Source organism: Arthrobotrys flagrans (assembly GCF_004000055.1).
Source record: "Arthrobotrys flagrans strain CBS H-5679 chromosome Unknown unitig_15, whole genome shotgun sequence".
NCBI classification, from domain to species: domain Eukaryota; kingdom Fungi; phylum Ascomycota; class Orbiliomycetes; order Orbiliales; family Orbiliaceae; genus Arthrobotrys; species Arthrobotrys flagrans.
This window is the reverse complement of record NW_027137545.1, coordinates 4,280,497-4,300,676: the sequence shown is the minus strand read 5'-3', so window position 1 is coordinate 4,300,676 and position 20,180 is coordinate 4,280,497. Positions and strand designations below refer to the sequence as shown.

The window sequence follows — 20,180 nt, the reverse complement described above, 5'->3', positions numbered from 1 at the left end:
TAATTCCAACTACACTTTACCTCTTCGACTTGGCCTTACCCTGTATGCCTGCCATCATCTCCTCCTGTATGATGTATTAGCATTAAGAAAACACTGAACGTAGTTCTGTGAAGTATCACTCACCCTTGTTATCAAATGGTCGATTCTCTCCAGCAATCCCAAAAGCCCCTTCATATTCCCACTCCACTCGTTCAAAATATCGTTACTATCTCTCGGCTCCTTAAAGCTAACAATTCTTGCCGGCCTATCGATCCTGGCATAGACTGTCTTCTGAGTCACGAGCTTGCTCAAATAACTCTCGCTCTCATCTTCACTCAAATCCAACAAGTTCTGCAGCCTCTCCATCGAAATGCGGGTGTAATACTTGGCAATAACACGGACGTTATGCTCAATCACGCGTTTCCTCAAGTCTTCCCATCTGGTAACCGCCTTGGGGTCTTTGCCACCCTCAGCGGAGAAGATATCGCCATCGAGGAGTTCTGCAGAATAGGTCTCTTCAATCCACTTCCATCTCATCAACTCGGATTTTGTGAAAAAGAGTAGAAGGTCGTTCTGCATGGGGACGCTTTGGAGTTTTGGAAGCTGTGAGATGCGGTGTAATAGATCGGACTGCTCGTTATCGTAAGGTGCGAGTAGAACGTAGTACACGAGACGCTTGAGTACTGCCTTCCACTTCTCAGGATCCTCCTTAACTTCGTCGGTGTCATAGACCTCCCAATAATGCTTACACGCATCTAGATACTTGTCGTCATTCTTGGCGAGGTTGATCTGCTGCTCATAGTATCGCAGTTTCAAATCGGCAACTGTCTTGTCCTTTAAGAATCTAGTCGAGATCTTGCGGGAGAGAATTGCAGCCTGCATCCAATCGCCCTTCTCGATGCACAGGCCAACCTGCTCCAAGATGAATTCAGTCTTTTCTCGGCGTTCCATAGAACCAAAAGTTTCGACCTGCAGTTCGCAGAGAATTTCGGTCGCCGCCGTGAGGTCACCCTGTGACTTTTTGATGGCTGAAAGGATGCGCGTTACCCTAGCGCGTTCGACTTCAACGAAGATCTAGTGATAGCTAACTTAGTAACAGTCCTATAAATATCCTTCTAGTAAACTGAGATATACGCACCTTGCCCTCAGTTACGGTCCTCAAAGCCTCGATAACAGCCAGCTTGGTATCGATATCTGGGGTATCATCCAAGAATCCCATAACAACTTGCACCATCTTCGTAACAGCCTGCTTCAGCTGACTGTGCTTCTTCGCCAGCAGCTGTACATTTTCATTCATAAGTTTCCATTCTCCCGCGTCCTTGCATAGCGTGACGATGAGGACTAGAAGCCGTGATGTGGATTTTAGATCTGAGGATTGACGGGTCTGTTTTTCGAGAGCGAGGAGCTTTTCGATGGCGGCTTGGAGGTCGGTCTATATGAAGCGTCAATATTGACTTTACACTACTGACAATGATAACTATGGGATAATACGCACTTTCGCAAGCTGTTCTATCTCTGGTAGCTGTTGGTCCAGCGTCTCCGTCCAGTCCTTCTCAGGCTTCAGGTTGCTTTCTGACGACATCGTGTGATAAGGGCTTCGGGAGAGGTGGTATCGTCAAGTCTAAGGTTATTTTCGTGACGGTAGAGTCCGAGCTGCGAGGGTGTGAAGAGTCCGGGTTGAAATGCGATAAGTTGGTCGGTATGTTGGAAGATGAGGTGGAGGACGCGGAGGGTAGCTTTGGGAAGTGGATGGCGTAGGTATGTAATGCACCAGCCTCAACTCGGAGCTTCATTCAGCCACAGCCACGGTTCGACAACACCAACGTTGAGCAACTTGCTCGTAGCTTCGATGTCGACGTACGCCTCCCCTCCAGAGCATAACACGACTGAATAACTACACCGTGTTTCAACATTCAGAGTCTCATATATTGGAAACTAGAACTCTAATAAGGCAGAGTCGCAGCTGGATACCTAAAAATGGCGACACAACAGGAGTTGGACGAGCTTCAAGACAAACTCGATCTTTTAATCATCAGTTACCTCGACCTATTCGACAAGTACCAGGCTTCGAGAGCCGAGATTTCTCGTGCTTTGTCAGATGTAATGATTTATATGTCTATTTCATGCGCTTGCTGATTATCTTTTTTTTTTGTAACATGGTTCTAACATCAAAGCTTATATGCAGGGTTTCTTTAATCTCGCGCAGGCGAATTTCAATGCGCCAAACAGAGTACGGTATGGTCAAGATATGTATGATAATCGAATGCAGGCATTACGAGGAGTGTAAGTCCAACGATTCTTCATTTCAGTACCGTCTACTTGTTAATATGCTGTGTGTAGTCATATAGCCGTAAACGAAGCCGATGTCACGGAGTATACCTTGAAGGATTTAACTTCGCCGCCTGAGGTCGCAAGTTCAGAGAAAGTCGACCCAGAAGTTTCTTCTAAACTAGACGGCTCAGACCTCAAACCCGATAAGGAAAAGGCCTCTGAGATTGCTGGCCGAGGAGATTCCGACACGCCTGATGTAGAGCCTAACGACAACGAAGTTGCTTTAAAACTGGCCAATCCCAAAGCCGACCCTCTCCGTTGGTTTGGAATTCTTCGTCCTATGACATTAGGAGCAGCCCAGAAGAATTTCGTGCATAGCCTACCGCCTATTATGAAACTTATTTCGACCTTGAGTGACATTGAATACCACGAGAAAAGGATACGAGATTTAAGAAACAAGGTCAGGGGTATGCGGAAGGGGCTTGGGATTAATATTGATGATGGACTAGTCGAGGAGCCTGTAGCAATGCCCGTGCTGGATAAGTTATCAATCAGTAATGATAAAGCAAGAGATGAAACTATTGATGATCTTTCAGAAGATAAGAAAGACAGTGGACAGCAACTAAAGGAAGTGACCGAAAAAGCCACCAGGGAATGACCATGCTAGCAGCTTGTTAGGGCGAGCACGTTGGTTTTGGACTATGGCCATGTATATTATAAAGTTTAGCAAGTCGATTGTTTATTCAAGAGAACGGATGGGATATATATCGAGCATATTCGCAGCTATTCCACCGTTGTGCGTAGTTCTAGATATCCTGCGCTACACTTATATATCTATACAAAACAGTAGAGCTCAAAGACAAAATATAGTACCAATCCTCCAATACATAATGCCAAAAATAAAGGACGAAGAAAAAGATGGTAGGTTGCTGTAGTGTACAATGGTATCCGAAAAAAAAAAAAAAAAAAAAAAAAAAATTCCCCAAGAAACAAAGTAAAGAAAATGCCAAAAGGATCGTTATTAAAGTATAGCTTTGCTGATAAAATAGGCCTTAAAGGAGTGTAAGAAATATAATACGAAAAAAGTCAATGTGATAAACGCCGGTTCTGGTAGCTAATGATGTTCCGAAGGACGTGCTTTTGAATAAGGATAGGAGATTCGCCACACAAGTTTGTGAGTGTTTGAAAATTCGGCATTTGAGAAAGAGAATATTGTTTAAGCTAGTCCGCCAGGAATTTTATGCCTGCGGGCTATATGGCCATGGTTCATAGTGGATTCGGATCGTTTGTGCTTCAGTTTCGTAGCTGGGCCGCCAACGACTTTCTGGCCGTCACCGGTCGAGATGCGCAATTTCGTCAAGTCGATTTCGGTTGTGTCATCGACTTTGACAGTACCGTAGTCTTTACCATCCGCAAAGACAGTCCCAAGGTTCTCCCGCGCATCAACGGCCTGTCGCATCCCCAATGTGCTCGCAAGATACAGCACTGCCACTCGTGCAAAGTCTACAACGTTCTCATCGAGAGCGAATCCGGTGAATGCGGTGTTGACTTGAGAATCCGAAGCAGTGCCAGGGGGGCTTGTCCTGCCATTCAACATGACAAGGGCGTTTTGCAAAGCGCAGGTAGTGTTTTGTAACGAGAATGTACTTGCAAGGGTAACCGAGTTGATGGGGACGTTAAATTTGGAGTCCGAAATCCCGAGAAGTCTTGGGATAGCGAGTCCAAGTGATACGTTCCGGCTGATTGGACCGCCGCTCGTTGTTTCTTGGATGAGCATTGTCGTGCAAGCTGGGTCATTGGATTGTCCGCAGTTGGCGCCGAAGAACTCATTAGTGCAGATGCACATGCATTCGCCATCCTCCACGCTCGCTAACCCACCGTTCAGACACGGGTTCGTCTTTGCGCAAGAATCCGGGGTAAGTGAAGAGGCGGCCTTTCCCTTGTCCTTGCTTAATGCTACGAGCTGAACCGGAAGGATGACTGCGGCTGTTGCGACAACTATTGCGAGAAGGACCAGTAATATGAAGGCCCACAGCGGGAGACCGCAGATCTTACGTTTCCGTCGGATTTCGGATGTTTCTTCACTCTGCAGGTATGCAAAATCTCCTGGGAGAGGCCAAGCTGTGCCTCGACTTGATAGGCGTCGGGAAGATGCTAGTGGCGGTGGGAAGGAGGCGAGGATATCTGAAAGGGATTCTTGGTATCGACCATGGCCATGCATGTTTGAAGCATCCGTACTCATCATGCTAGGTGCTCGACTGCCTTCCCATCTACTGTCTGGACGTGTTCCAGTCTCTAGAACTGCAGCAAGCTTGGTAGCTCGTCGAATCAACTCAGGCAAGCTGGTCAGACTGCCTCTCGCTTCTGCCTCCCTAACAGCGTCGATGTTAAGTCTTGGGGGTCGAGGTCGGTTCAGGGTTGGCTGTGGGATAGATAGGTTTGCGCCTAGCGGGCCAGTAGCTATGGAAGGGCTCTGGCTTCCCTTACGGGCGTGCATCGTTGTATAATTCTCTTCAGGCGAGCTTTTCCCGCTAGGAATGCGTAGAGGCTTAGGAGCCATGTCTGAAGAATTGCTCCTTGTACTTATTGCCGACAACCTCTGCCAAAATCCGATCTTTGGAGGTGGTTGTAGGTCATCAGAGACACCCATCTGGTTGCCAATCGGTTGAGATGTCATCATCTTTTCTGACTTCCCTGTCATCTTTTGCTCAAGCTTCAACGAAGCTATGCTACCGCCTCGTTTCCCGTGGCTTTGTGAGTTGTTGGTCAAGTCGCTCTTCGAAGACTTTGACTTCAAATCGGACTTTTCCGAGGACTTTTCCGAGGACCTCTCCGAAGACCTTTCTGAAGATCTCTCTGTGGATCGAGCTCGAACATTTGTTAATTTTGGCTTTTGTTTACGACCCATACTAGCTTGTCGGACCAGAGTCGCGCCCTCATCGAAATCCTCATAGTCATTACTCCGGCTCTTATTGCTACCCTTCGATATCGAAGAGGCATCACTCATTAACTCCTCGTTTGAGGTAGGTATCCAAAGCCCCCCAACAGCAGATCCCCAGCTTGAGGGTATTACATGAGAGGAAGCATAGGAGTTGTGAGCGTTGCGACCAGAGTCAGATGCTTCCTCGGGAATAGTAGAGACATATGATACTTGTGAATAATGCGAAGATGCTGCATGGCCGCGTTTCCCTGCAACAGCTGAGTTGTTACTAGACGCCGAAGTTCTTGAGCCTCTACTAACATTATGAAACGGTGCTAGGTTTTGTGGTTGAACAGGAGGGAATTGGGGTCCATTAGGTGTATGTTGGTTAGTGGTACTAGGTGAAGGGGCTTCGAAGCCGATCATAATTGATCGTGCCCTCATTTCGTCGAATTCAGCGTCCTCATCCGCTTCGAGTGGAGGGCTATATCGACCAAGACCTGGGCCGGTAACGTTTTGACTGAAATGTCGAATAGATCTAGAATTATTTTGGATTTGCTGTTGGTACTGTTGCTGCTGCTGTCCATAGTATTCTGTGTTTCCTGAAGGATTAACCGGAAATCGAGGCTTCGGTGCAGACTTTGGGGAATTGGAATATAATTGAGGCTGTGGCTGTGGTCCAAGTATGAGAGACCTTCGAGCACCCGAACGTCCAGTACGGCCCGATGATCGGCTACCCGCTGCCAATTGATCTCGAGAATCCCGTTTTCTTGAAACATCAGGAGTAACCCCACTTTTGGTATATACTGGAAACTCAGGCAGGCCGCCATACTCTTGGGATGGTAGAGGTACCGCGTACGAGTCATCTTCAACGTAGCTCCCCTTACGCATATGCCTAGGGTCTATACCTCCATTAACCACCCTCAACGCTTGAGGCGAATGGTCTTCGTATATAGGGTCCTCGTCTAGAGGGTCAAGGGTATTTTTTGACTGGTCGTAGGACCGTTTTGTGAAATTCTGCATTTTGTAAGATGTTGACCGGGGTATTTCCTAGAGAAAACCAAAGCGGAAAACGGGAGACTAGGATGTTGGAAAAGAGAGTGTCACGAAGTCGACGGGATCGTGCAGCCGCTGTTGGAAAACGTGGGTGTCAATTCAATATCGATATCATTGTATATAAATCTGCAAGTAGTGAACATTTAGCTGAAGTTCTTTGATATTTTTTTGTCTATTAGAAGATCAAAGATCGCGGAGTATTATCGTCTTCGTGGAGAACCAATGATAGAATCAGAGATTCCATGGTACCTGCCGGCAAGGGCCCACGATATAGGAATCTGACCGTTTGAAACAACAGGGGAAGTGTTTTGTGTTGTATCACGGCCGACAGTGGTAAACGTGATACATTTGACGATTTAAAGCAAGAGCCAATGCCAGAAAGCTGTAAAAGATTGATGAAGCATTCGAGTTTTTGAGGGACGCGCTCACCATAGATGCATGAGACAGTTTCGTGGTCCCACTCTGACGCTTTGGACTTCAAGATTTCGCAACTAATCCCAACCTCAAAACGGCTGCAGGGACTAGACTCAAGGCAAGCCCCGAGCGACGGTCAAAATAGTTCAACTTGAACTTGAGGACCCTGTGCCTAATATTCTTTGATCCGAACCAGCCAAGAAAGGTGATGTGATTGACAATGTTGGTCCAGAAGCCGTGATATCCGCACACTTTGGTGATATCCTTCCTTCACGCGAACTACTTGAATTCAAGCTCCGGTTCGCTTCCACGAAAATGGCCGTCTGCGCGCGATGCCTTCTTAACGTCGTCGTAAAGATCGATTTCGTTCAGTATGTATCCGGTACCCTTCGAAAGAATCCTCCTAAGAAAATGAACACCAATCCGGTCGTGCAATAGGTAATTAGACTATTAGATCCAGAGGTGCTGTTCCACAGCTCCTTTCCCTTCACTTGAGCGATAATGCTGTCGTACTCAGTACGTATAAAATAAGAGAGTGTCGGGTTGACGTTTAAAGAAAATGTAGAGAACGCTAAAGAAAGGAATGGATTCTATCCAACCTCAAGGATAGAAAATACTTAATGATACAAAGAAATCAGGCTGAAGAACGAGCGGTGTAGTTTTGTATGAGGCAGTCACTCCCATTGCCAAAGCCCCGATGGGCATCACACCAAATTGTTACCGCCTTTCTCTCCTTATCTGTACCCCATGCGGCTGGCGACACTTGACTAATCCCGATTCACAACAGCGTCGGCTGCCAGGTTCACCTTTGGTTTTTTGGCTATATAACAGTAGCCTCAAGTTTGTTCGGTTCCACACTACACAGACCTCTGAGGTAATATGGTAAAGGGGGGACCGCCCTTGATTTTCGATACAACAGGAGTTTCGAACCCTTCCTTCGAGCAGGAGCCCCTGGCTCACAACCGTGAACCACCCATCGCCACTATGGAAATCTGGCCGATGACGATAGGCTAAACGCACGGAAGGCATCGAACCAGACAGGTTCATAGACATCTTTGTCTTTTATAAATTTTCGAGACCATTCCCCGCCGGAAGCAGGAACGCCATCTCTCAACAGTGCCTGTCATCAGCACGTTTTTCTAAGACGTTTCTGGATGCTTATCTGCAGGTTGATTTTAAAGGCATTCACGTGTGGCGCTAATGGGGTCGTGGTCTCCATTCCGAAGATTCCTTTCTCCACATCTTGCCCGCCTCTTGCACCCTTCTGAGGCCGCCATCCCAAAACTGGTGCTGCCCGTTTAATTGTGACAGATGGGATGGAGATTGCCCATCAAAACTGCCCTGCAGTTCCAGCGATGACAGGTCTGAAGCACAACCTGCTCCGAAAACTTGACCTACCTCGACTCTTGAAGCATCGTTGATATCGTTTCGACATCAAGAATTCGATAACTGCCAAAGTTATCAGCCGCAAATATTCGAGATCCGAACTTCTTCAGAGAAGCTCTTCCGTGGTAGAAATTATGAGCTCCTATTCGAGATCCAGGCCGCCAGCGAACCGACAGCCGAAATTAGAAGGCGCTTGGCAGGGTCAAAAGACCTGCAGCTAGACCAGGAGTGGAGTCATGATTGGGCAAACAGCCACAAACAGCCCTGCCATAAACAAAAGGGATACTGACGGGGATCCAACCACGATCATAGAATGTTCGACGCACACCCCTCTCGCCAGTGATTCGTTTTAGTTCGATACTAGAGATAGTTGGCGATAATGATAAGATCGCCAATTAAACAAAGAAAGATGGTAGAATAAGACCTGTTTATGGATATGTTCAGGTTCTCAAGCAACCTCCCCAGCCATGATCGATATATGGTGGCACAAAGACAAACACCCTAAAATCGTTCGCAAACATGCGGTTATTTTGTGTTGCAGCCCAAAAATCCAACAGCTCTATTAACATCGAGTATCAAGGGAGCAAAAGTCTCCCTAGAATTAAAGGCAGAAAAGCTGTAGGAAGAACTTATGGTTGGTGGTTATCTCTCAAGTTTCCCGCTCAGATTCAACCAAGCACTCAAGCTCGCCACCAATGCATCATCATTTTTATAAGCTTACCAGGATTCCAATGGGCAAATACAACAGTGTATGTACAACCATGATATCTAATCAGCCAAGTTCTATGATTATTCTATCAAATATATATATTAGACGGTGTTATCATTAGCTCCGCTATCCATAATACATACTGAATATCAATCAATCGCAATATCACGAGGTACATCTACGCGACGATTTGTCAACAGCTTACGTTGTGGCGATTTGCAAACAGTGCAAGTGCTGACAAGCTGAACTCGCAAAGTGCGAACCAAGAAGTCGTATACCGCTTGGCAACTCAAATTCAGAGCTGGATATTCTGCACCTCATGCCCTCGTAGCGGTATATAAATACTTAATACTATACACATATACACACTAAACCCCCTGGCCCAGCCTGGGCTTCAAAGGCCAAGGTCCGTACGCCTACAAAGCGCAAAGTTCAGCAAAATTTATTCAAGTACTTCGCTCATATTACTACTCTCGTCAAAACAGTTCGCTGGGAAGCATTTCGAAATTTTGCTACTTCTAAAGTTTCGGAGCAAGGCTTACCTGTGCCCCGAAGCTTCGAACCCTTGAGCCACGGGTACGCTAGTTGCGACCAGAGTTAATCATCTTCTCCTCTAAATTTCTATTTATTCCCATGATGTTTCCTCACTTGTCTCGTCGATTCACCACCTCACCATTGGTCCATCCTTATACTACCTTGTATCAATCATGGCATTCTCTGACTTCGCAGTCCGCCATAGCCCTGAAAACAATGACCCAGCCCCGATTTCCGTCTTATCTCCATACTCGAACATCATACTCACATTAAGCATCATCACACTCTTCATCGTCAAGCATGCTATCCTCGAACCATACCTCCCACATATCTATGCTCATATGTGGGGTCCGTCATCAGACTGGATCAAACGCGCGCTTCTAACTCTTCATATAGCAGCACTGGTCAGGGTTGTCCTGATAGTAGTGGGACTGTTCCCATTCATCGCCCTTGTGTTCGGATCGTCGAAGCTGTCTGATCCAGTCGACATATTCGGAGGGAAGGTGACGATGGGTGATTGTCTAGTAATTACGATGAACATTTTACCAAGTTTCTACATTTTTGAAATAATACATCGGTCAAGACTTTCGATTGTTACCTGGATGCATCACGTTGGATCCATACTGACGGCGCAGGGTACTATTACGCTTGTCACTTATGGACATGCGAACGCCCGGTATCAATTTCTTCTAATCACTGTGTGGGGTATGTTGCATGTCCTACAACACTTTTGGAGATAACTATGCAGAAGCCTCTCTCTTTGTGTTTATGTTAAATAATTGAAGACTAATATCTGATTCCATTGTGTAGGTTTCTTCGACGTCATTATGGAACTTGCACCAATTTTTGCCTTAACCCGATTACGATTAGTCCGAGGCAACCACGATCATCTATGCTTCGTGTTTAAAGTCACCGCACTATGGCTTTTTATTCTTAACAACATACAAAGTGTTATGGTTATATATCTTATCTGGATGATTTGGGACGAATGGGTGTTGGTTTTCAAAATAATTACACCGGTGTTATATATGGCGTTTACAGCTACACAGTGGCACCAAGCATACCTATATATGAAACTGATGAGAAGGGAATTAGAGGAGAAGTTTAGGAAGATAGCGTTGAAAGAGGTTGAGGGGCATCCGCTGTCACCTGAGGAGGAGAAGGAAAAGGAAAAGGAAAATTAATTCGGACAAGGGGTTTATGACGGTAAGATTTTGTAGGATTGGCCTATCTTGGCTTCATTTATTCATATAAGTATTTTGAATTGGAATTGAATTAATTGCCCATCGACGCTACCAGCAACGGATCCAATTGATTGTATCTCGATATCTCGCAAGTTCAGTGGGATATTTAATATCCTTTCGTGCATTTATCAGAGGCTCTCACACACTTCTATCGATTATATGCGCAATTGCTTGTAATGCGGTACCTAGGGGAGCCAGGTATACCAGCCCAACTTTGTACAAGCCACAATGTTGCACATAAAGCTCTTATAGCCAACAGGATCCTAGCTAGGAGTCCATATGCATACATAGACCCATGTTAGATAAACTCAAGGGCCTTCGTTGGCTGTAGTTAAACTGAGATTTGTACCGCCCCAGGCAAAATTAACGAAATTGCTTTAAACTGCAATACAATATATTTCCAAGTTCAATATACACAGCGTAGGCCGAAATGTCAAACCTCAACTTAATGAAATTTATGTACAGGAAGCCAGTACTTCCCACCAACGTTGGAAAAGCCAACTATCCGAGTTCCTTGTGTTATTAAGTTTTTAGCCAGAGCAAGTACCAGCCTTTTTGGGCTCGCAGCCACCAGCGCATCCGGTGTATCCCTGGCACTTAACCTTGGCATCGGAGCAGACGTTCCTGAGGGTGGCGGTATCACCGTAGTTGAAGTTGATACCAGCGAGTTCACCGCCATTCTTAGCAGTAACACCTTCAATGTAGACATTACGCTTGCATTGCTTAGAGCACTATAAACCGGTATATATGTAAGTCTTTCTTAATCTAATTTGATCTCTGTATATAGCAAAACTTACGTTTCCGCAAGATCTATAGAGCTTGCCATAGTCTTCAACGTAGAAGTTGATGATGTTGACGGTACCGCAACCGTTATGTTGGACGACCTAAAGTTTAATTTGAAGAAGTTTAGAATTTAAACCCAAGTTTCATTTTTTGTGGAAAGTTACTGACTTTGTCGCTGGCGTGGTAAGCACCACCTCCGATAATCCAGGTGTGATCTCCAGCCTTGTCATTCTTGACTAAGGATCACAATATATATATATTAGTCGATTGCGATTCAAATATACGATGTCAATCTTAGAAAGTACCTGAGATAGCATCTTCGCAAACATCCTCAAACCTATAACAGTGGTATCAGCTTTGGTTCATATTATCTCGAACTAGAAGCTCAGAGGGTGTATAAACATGCACCTACCAGACAAATTCGAGAGTACAAGGGCCGTCGCAGTGGACACCCTCAGCTTGGTTCTTGCCAATGATGGCGTTCCTCAAGGTAGCTCCTTTCCTGAGCAAGAAGACGGCATCGGCGTCACCTGATCAAATGCAAATTTTGCTTAGCTCGAACGGTTCTGGGTCGGCGGATATTATTTTATATATCATTTTACCTCCTTCAGCTTGTTCGTTGCAAGCACCGCTTCCACGGTCAAACCTAGCCCAACCGCCATCATAGACAGTTCCAGCTGGAACTTCAATGACTTTGCTGTTGGTCTTAGTCGATGTAGCTTTTGGAACACCGCCGGTGTAGCCCAGACAGGCAAAAGCGGATGGGAGCATAGCCGCAAGGGCGACGAGCTTCAATGTGCTGACTTGCATCTTGGATATCGTTGGCTTTAAATTTGATGTTTAAACTAAGAAGTGGCTGGGTAAAAAGACCGTTCCTTAGGCTCTGGTTTCGTGGACGTTATAGCTTGGACACCATGACAATGGAATTCAAGCTGTCCTTATATAATTGCAAATCTTCAACGCTCTGATCTTTGAAGTGCCACTTATTTTCGTGCTATCCACGACATACCCGCCGCAACTATCCATAAAGGGCGAGAGGGCCGATGAGTTCCCCACAACTGTAAGCGTTTTGATCCACGTTACGGCCAAATTTTATTGTTATTTTCCGCCTACGAGAATAAAGTTGCGTATATATATCCGCCAAGACGCTCCCGTTTTGTCCTTGTGGATCCGAGGACGTCGAAGTGTGTCTTCGGTAAGACTAGATAAGATGATCAGGCTGCTGGCCTGCCAGGCTAGATCCTGGCTTCAATCTGGAGAATCTTGCTTGGCGTCTGATAATTCCCGCGCTTAGGGCCATGTGCTGAACAAAGGCCTCCTTTATGGACTGTTAAGTGGGGAATTCGAACGTTTCATGTGAAAATATTTGTAGCATAAAATCTTTTTAGACCTTCACCCTATTCTTCAATTGATCAATTTGAAAGTTTATACTGCGAGTCATGCTAACTTGTTGTATTATGAGAGGTTAGATTAAGACTTAGTATAGACCTATAGACCCGGGTGCTGGATTTTAGAAAAAGATATAACGCAAAGCTACCATTTATCCTCAAGTACATTCATTTTGCCTCTCATCCCTTAAGGCCTTCCTATAAGATCCTCAGCCTCAATTTTCAGGCCAAAGAAGTTCCACCAATGGCAGCGCCGCCATCCAATATTGAATATAATATATATGAAGTCGAAAAAATAAACCCTTTGGACCTCTTTAGTACACAGCGGGGAGCGAACGATCAAAGTTCTATATTTGAAGCCCATGGGTGAACGAACCTGCAAGGTGATGCCTGTCAGCCAAGACAACTAAGGCGGAATCGCTGCCCGCGAACCATAGAACGTGAAACGTCGCTACCAAAAAAATAACTTCAAGGCTAAACCTTCTCGGCGCAGCTAGAGACCGAGGTCAAAAGTGTTTCCTTGGAATCGGGTGTAATATGCCAGTAGCCTTTTCTACAATATAACACTGTTATATTAACCTCAATTTACAGGCCTGTAAAGTCGGGTAGGCGGATCTGTGGAGAATTAAGCCTATGCAGCTCTTGCAGACGTATTCGCTAGTCTCAGAGTCATGGTATATTCAAGCCTCTAATATATCAATCCACGGAAATTACTTGCATTACACCGTTTAAACTTGGGCATCGACTCGAGGCTGTGACTGACGTAAATTTCCGAAAACCGCGGCTCAAAAGATGGTATAGTCGATCCTAATGCTCTTTAAACGATTTAACGATATGGGTATCTAAATACGTACTACAGCTATTATTTTCGAGGTATCTACGTGCACTTGGAGCAATCAGACACAATGTACTGTATTTGAGGTTCTCCGATATTAATAGTTAAATTTAAGCATCATTCTCGGAAGCAAGAGACCCGACAGTTCACAGGGGCGCAGCAGCTAGCCGACACAATTCGACCTCGGCGCTGACCGCAAAGGTCTGAGAACTTCATTTTCGGGAATACAACAATCGGCTGGCGGTTTATTTTGCCGTCTTGTCTTTTTGTCTTTCGGGCTGTCGGCCAGATGCGTAAGATGTACCTCACTTTTGTAGCCCCAAAGGTCTTACTATATGTATACTAGGAGGGGGGTAATTCTTAGTTGAGAGTATGGTCTGAACGCTTCCTTATGGGAAAGCTGCTTGTATGCTACAGCGATATATTCATCTTTCATAATATTGCACTCAACATGATTAATTGGAATTGTTCGCACATTATATTCCACCATTTCGGCTCCGGTCTATTCGCGAAAGATGGTTGTTTGAATAATTCGTCACAGAAACCAGAATGTATATATTTTCTGCCCATGTAGTATAATAAGTTTCGTATTCTGTGGCCCTGAGCTCCAGGATATGTTCCTATCTCTTTGTATCTTGGTTTTTGATTCAGCCATGAACCTCTAAAATTGTCACAGGATGGTCTCGTAACCACAGGGCATATGCTACCACTAAAAAAGAGCCCTCTCCTGGAAAATGAGTGACGATAGTACTGAAACTGGGAAGGCAGAGCTAGCTTGGGAGACACCTAGGAATCCTCTTAAATCTTCAACTACACGAATGAAATGAACCCAGAGTTGGTAACAGCGAAGGAAGCCGACCCTCTACCCGTCTCTAACCTAGCAATAGCAGATCCACCACAGCAAAGCCAATCGCACTCCATACTCCCACTATTCCAAACCCAAACCCCAAATCTCCCTACAACCCCTCCACGGAAACGCCAAAGACTCGATCCAACTACCCCTCCATGGCAGATTCTTTTACCATATACACCGACCAAACCACCTCGTAGTTCGGATACCGTGAGACAGAATAAGTATGGAGACTCAACTGAACGGCCTCGAGGGAAGAGAACTCCAATAAGCTCTGTAACCGCTGAAACAATTATGGAGAGACCTTATCGCTATTTTGGCACACCTCCACTGCGACCGAGGATTGGGGGGCTGTATAGGAAAGAAGAATCTAGATTGCAAGGGCTGGATTGGAGTCAGCTTCCAGGCATGTGTTAGATATCTCCAATCACCTAATAGATTTATATCCCATCATTCGCTCCATAACATCAGTAGATATTAACTCCTCCCCCTTCTGGGCAGATACAAACGCACACCGAAGGCTACGACCCAGACTTCTATCCTTCACGTTGACACCAGACCCGACCATCCAATCCCCCAGACCTCCATCCCCAAATATTATTTACGAAGATTGTGATTCAGATGATACCCTGGATGTATTCGCCTATTATGCTGCTACTTCGCCAACAACTTTGATTCGTTACCGATCAATGATGCGTAGAAGTATGAAGAAACCGCGAGGCGGTTGTGGGAGTGGCGTCGTAGTTGGTGGTTCTACGGTAGCACTTACGGCAGGATGGCATTCTCTACTCATATAATTGTTTAACTTTTGATTTTATTTCCTGTAATGCTTTCGTAGATCTAACCTTCGTTCTCGTTGGATTTATAAAAGCCTTTTTAATAATATTCTAGTTCTCATCTACACTTATCTTATGTTTTGCTAGCCCGACGGCCTAAGAATTAAGACATATCGTATTATAATCCTCGAGCGTTATAAATCTTCATTTTAATTATATACTCATAGGTAAGTAGGTATGTCATTTTGTGGATTCCATTTCAATTATTCAAACAAAAACACTTACTATCGATATCAATATGTAGCCCAGCGTGACCATATACTCCAGTGACATATAAATCTTCAAAACTATCATGAATAAATTTTCAAAAGGCCAGTTCCCGATTTCATGTCCTTCAATTTTGAGGCTTTGAATTCTTGGAAACGAGATCAGCCTAGCTCCATTTGAAACATCTTCACCACACCCCCCTAGACCTTCAACCTTCCTTTTCACTCATCCACGACCACAATCTTTTACAAAAAAAATGGCAGAAATCAAGAAAAGCACAGAATCCACCAAAGCCGCCATGGCACCAAAGAACGACCCAATAAAACCCGACCCCGAAGACCAAGAACCCCCCGCATCACCCACATCCCCAAAGAGTCATGCAGACACAGAACCAGAAGCCTCAAAGACCCTCCCAATATCCCCTGTAAATCCGTCCAAAGAAAACGAGCAAACAGACACGACTCCTCCATCGATCGCCACGATCGACCGTATGAGAGCTCGTGAAGATACACCAGTTCAAATCGACCCAAAAACAATCGGAAAGATCCGAAGCCCTAACTTCGCGCAATTCAAGACGGGTCTGGGGTCCACCTCCGCGAAGAAGGTTCGCAAAGATCTCGAGAGTATGTTGGCTGCCGGCCCGATTTTATAATACAACAGTGTCAACGCGAAATCGAGAATTAATGCTAATGTTAGAACATTGTGGTTGTAGTGAGCGGAACACCGAATCGTACGCCAACAAAGAACCGCTATGCTCCTGCGGTTGAGAAGGCGGATTTTGAATTGGATATATGTGCTAAAATCGGGGCGATCAAGTGGGATTCTGATGATGACTAGACTGAGTTATTGGTGAAGCTTTCGAACGAAAATAAGGGGATTGATGTATAAGGGGTGCTTTCAGGGGGACCGGCGTTTTATATTGAATAAATTGAATAGTGAGAGAGAGCTCATAGACACGGACACTGCATTGCATTGCATTTTGGGAGGGGTTACCAGTCATAGAATTTTGTTTTCGTTTTCGGTTTTCAGTTGCACTTCAAAAAGAAATATGGCGTTTTGAGAGGGTTAAATATACTTAAAATCTAGTCGAAATTGATAGAGAATCCTGCCCGTTGGCAAGGGTAATAAGCATTCCTGCAAGCCTCTATTCCACGGGCTGGAAACTTTTGGGTTAGATTTGAGGAAGTACGTCGAGCGAAAGGTCTGAAAGGAAACATAGAATACGATCGATTCGTAACCCTAAATTAAGGATAGTAAAGACGATATTATAACCTAGACTTCTGGAAACAGTAGATAATCAAGTATTAGGCTTAAGGGGACAGGGTGTAAATATAGCCCTTGATATTATACCTTTACCTTATACAACAGTTACCTATGAAGTTTAATTGCGAAGAGAAATTTATAACAGGAATTCGGTGTTGGCCCCGTTGGAACCCCTGCACGCCACGCCATGCATGTCTCTGTCGCACCAACTCGAAATCCACATGGCTACATCATCCACATCCCTCGCGAATCAACCATGTCCGTATCCCTCTCCATCCTGCGCCTGCATCGCTCCACTCTCAGGCCATCCCTCATCCGGCGCCTAGTACAATGTAGAACCTACAGTTCCAACCCACCAGACTACGCGTTCGCCTTTGAGTACGCCATAAACATCTCAATACTCTTGTTCAATTCCCACGAGTCTCCTCTTCGCTAACTCGAATGAAACCACAGTATCGACGGCGTCCTCCTCCGCGGCCGAGCCCTCCCCGGCGCTACAAAATCGCTTAAAAAACTTCAAGATAACCGTGTTCCATTCATACTTCTCACAAATGGCGGTGGGAAACATGAATCCGAACGGACGGAGGAGTTATCTCAACTTCTTGATGTTCCTATAACTGAAGATATGTTTATACAATCCCATACGCCGTTTAAGGGACTCGTGGGACGGTATAATGGTGTTTTGGCCGTAGGAGGTGAGGAAGTTGGGGAGGGTGAGGGGTGGAGGGATGATAAGATTGGGAAGAGGGGGAGGGGGGTGTTAGAGAGGTGGCTGAGAGGTAATTGGACTTGTATTACACCTTTTTTATTGAAGCGAGCGGTATTAGTCTTGAAGGAGAATACTAACAATATAACTCCATGGTGGTGTTTTACAGATATGGATTCAAATCGGTCCATACACCGCATACTTTGCTACACCACCACCCAGAAATATGGCCATTCGGATGCCCACAGTTACATCGTAACTTACACCATCCGTCATCGCCGGAACATCCACATCATCATCCTCCGCCGCTTTCACCAATAGATGCCATTCTGGTCTTCAATGATCCCAGACACTGGGGCCCAACTTTGCATGTTATTATCGACCTGCTACTCTCCGCTCGAGGGGAACTCGGAACATATAGTAACACCAATGGCATCGAAGTCCCCGGGAAAGGAAAATACCAAAATAACAACCAACCAGATGTATGGTGGTCGAATAACGATCTATGGTGGCAAGGGGAGTACCACCTACCTAGATTAGGTCAAGGTGGGTTTAGAGCGGCAGTCGAGGGAGTTTGGAGTAAGATTACAGATGGAGAAGTGTTAAGAGCTACGACTATTGGCAAGCCGTTCAAGGAAACATATGCATATGCAGAAAGTGTGCTGAACAATCTCTTGAAAAGGGATATGGGGGAGCGGGCAAAGGTTAAGAGAGTATATATGGTGGGGGACAATCCGAGAAGTGACATCATTGGGGCCAATGGATACGGCTGGTATAGTCTGTTGGTAGAGACTGGTGTTTTTAATAGAGATAGAGAGGGCGGTGAAGCGGCGTTGAAAGGTGATATGAGGCCAAGGCAGATATTAAGGAACGTCGAGGAGGCTGTAGATTTCGGGATGAGTAGGGGTGGTACGTCTTGACCACAATATACTGATATCTTCGCTATGATGCACAATACCGCCACAGTCGTCACATATGCCTAGTTAGCACTAGAAAGGAAAACATATCCCCATCGGATTATATTTCCTATATTAATTAATACGGCGTTGCAATTGAGTTACATGCGGAGCATTCCGGTTCGAGTTCGCGGTAATTTCTTTGCTTTTAAATATTTTATATTGTGACTAAGCAGTTCTTGTCAGCCGCTTTTTAGCTGCAAGCTTAAAACCAACCTCACCACCATCCCTCGCCGCCTCTTCCCCGCCATCCACCATCACGACGGATTCAACCACGAAACCGCCAATCACACTAGCCATGGATGGCCACCACCACCAAAGCAATGGTAACTCCTGTCGCCCGACATCCTACCAATGCCTTCCTTTCGAAATCATATGTGAGACCATTAGCTATATAAGTTCCCAGAGAACCCTGCACGCCGCCAGTCTGGTATCCCATCGATATAATGCCGCCGCAAACCCGGGTCTCTATCGACATCCAAAGCTAACCTCGTCGAACATCGATGCGTTCGTTCATTCCGTCGCTCCGACTGTCTTCCCTCCTCCAAAGAAGAATCTGAATTCAACGGAATACCATCTCGCCGATCTCGTTATCACACTCGATCTTTCACCGTTGTTGTATAGTGAGACACTGAGGACTTCAATCGCCCGGTTGCTCACCCATTGTCGGAATATAACCTCCCTCACCGGTTCACAAAAGTCGTTTAACGGCGTCGCACTCCGTGCCCTCCGACACAGCACAAAACTAACCTACCTCAACCTAACCCCCTGTCAGGACTCCTGCGACCTCCAAGACTTCTTCCACGCTCTCCCCCACCTCCCCCATCTAACAACTCTAAACTTCCCACCGGGTGGAATGTTCTCCTCCAGTTCCCGACAAAGCGCCAGATCAGCTCAAACCTTCACCCCGGCTATCCCCACCGTCAAAAGCACCTTCGTCTACCCACAAAAACTACAATCCCTCTCCGTCTGCGGGTGCATCATAGACTCCACAATTCTAGCATCAGGTTCCCCACCAACGACCATAACCTCATTTTCCGCCTCCCATCTACCCTTCGTCCGTATGGCCTCTCTGAGACAATATATAAACATGCTCGCCCCGCAATTAACAAGACTTTCGATTCTCCACCCGATTCCATGCCTTCCTCACAACTTCCTCGATAAAATCCTTTTGTCGTGCCCAAATCTACTACGCCTTACAGCATCGGTAGACTTCATGACAGCGCACATTTTCGACGAAGAAAACTGTGTAGCTGAACATCCAATCGAACGTATCGATCTAGATTGTTCAGGTGGGATGGGTAGCGAGTTTAAAATATCAAGCGACGATATCAGTATCGCATTAATGGAGGGGAGGTTAAAGCGGTTAAGAATCGTACGGGCGAGTAAAAGGCTCGGTTGGGCTAGAAGAACTGAGAAAAAAAAGGTGGAAGACCTAGCAGAGTTACTAATCATGGATCGCAGTGGGTTCGGTGAAGAAGACGAGGAAGAAGGATCACAGGAAGACGACGAAATGGGGAGTGAATATGTAATGGTTGAGAGGCAAGGTGCGGTCGTGGACCTTGGTGGGACGGATAGTGATGTTGAGGATGAGCTTAGTGGTAAGTTGGCAGGCGTCTGGATTTTCTAATACACTTCTTTTCTGGGAAAGCATCGGGATACCAAGCGGGTTCATGGTTGTTTTTGTTTTCTTTCTTCTTCTTCTTCTTCTTCATGCATTCGATTCATGTGATCAGATTGACAGACCGGTCGTTTTGTCTCCATTCCGCCCTTCGTTTTGTGGGTATGGGAGGTATGGGGTGGAGCAAGGTAGGTCGGTCGAGCTCCCAGGCTAACAAAAAAG

At 45.7% G+C, this 20,180-nt stretch overlaps 7 protein-coding genes across 7 annotated transcripts; 4 read left to right on the top strand and 3 right to left on the bottom strand.

Annotated features, from left to right (window-relative positions):
- Positions 1-16: 16 nt before the first annotated feature.
- Positions 17-1,561, bottom strand: DFL_001175 (uncharacterized protein; the record flags this gene model as incomplete). Its single annotated transcript, XM_067629754.1, has 4 exons — positions 17-64; positions 124-1,053; positions 1,118-1,411; positions 1,475-1,561. The coding sequence occupies 4 exons, from the start codon at positions 1,559-1,561 to the stop codon at positions 17-19; spliced, it is 1,359 nt and encodes a 452-aa protein (XP_067495743.1).
- Positions 1,562-1,956: 395 nt separating this feature from the next.
- On the top strand, positions 1,957-2,908 carry DFL_001174 (uncharacterized protein; the record flags this gene model as incomplete). The annotated part of the gene is made up of 3 exons (XM_067629753.1): positions 1,957-2,079; positions 2,165-2,262; positions 2,320-2,908. 3 exons carry the CDS (start codon positions 1,957-1,959, stop codon positions 2,906-2,908), a joined length of 810 nt encoding a protein of 269 aa, XP_067495742.1.
- Positions 2,909-3,466: 558 nt separating this feature from the next.
- On the bottom strand, positions 3,467-6,193 carry DFL_001173 (uncharacterized protein; the record flags this gene model as incomplete). Its single annotated transcript, XM_067629752.1, has 1 exon — positions 3,467-6,193. One exon carries the CDS (start codon positions 6,191-6,193, stop codon positions 3,467-3,469), a length of 2,727 nt encoding a protein of 908 aa, XP_067495741.1.
- Positions 6,194-9,442: 3,249 nt separating this feature from the next.
- Positions 9,443-10,453, top strand: DFL_001172 (uncharacterized protein; the record flags this gene model as incomplete). Its single annotated transcript, XM_067629751.1, has 2 exons — positions 9,443-9,974; positions 10,080-10,453. The coding sequence occupies 2 exons, from the start codon at positions 9,443-9,445 to the stop codon at positions 10,451-10,453; spliced, it is 906 nt and encodes a 301-aa protein (XP_067495740.1).
- A 590-nt stretch (positions 10,454-11,043) lies between these two features.
- On the bottom strand, positions 11,044-12,106 carry DFL_001171 (uncharacterized protein; the record flags this gene model as incomplete). Its single annotated transcript, XM_067629750.1, has 6 exons — positions 11,044-11,244; positions 11,311-11,397; positions 11,465-11,532; positions 11,602-11,633; positions 11,709-11,826; positions 11,899-12,106. 6 exons carry the CDS (start codon positions 12,104-12,106, stop codon positions 11,044-11,046), a joined length of 714 nt encoding a protein of 237 aa, XP_067495739.1.
- Positions 12,107-15,668: 3,562 nt separating this feature from the next.
- DFL_001170 (uncharacterized protein) lies at positions 15,669-16,249 on the top strand (the record flags this gene model as incomplete). Its single annotated transcript, XM_067629749.1, has 2 exons — positions 15,669-16,035; positions 16,125-16,249. 2 exons carry the CDS (start codon positions 15,669-15,671, stop codon positions 16,247-16,249), a joined length of 492 nt encoding a protein of 163 aa, XP_067495738.1.
- A 682-nt stretch (positions 16,250-16,931) lies between these two features.
- DFL_001169 (uncharacterized protein) lies at positions 16,932-19,967 on the top strand (the record flags this gene model as incomplete). The annotated part of the gene is made up of 5 exons (XM_067629747.1): positions 16,932-17,053; positions 17,129-17,370; positions 17,421-17,454; positions 17,551-18,290; positions 18,514-19,967. 5 exons carry the CDS (start codon positions 16,932-16,934, stop codon positions 19,965-19,967), a joined length of 2,592 nt encoding a protein of 863 aa, XP_067495737.1.
- Between the last annotated feature and the right edge of the window lie 213 nt (positions 19,968-20,180).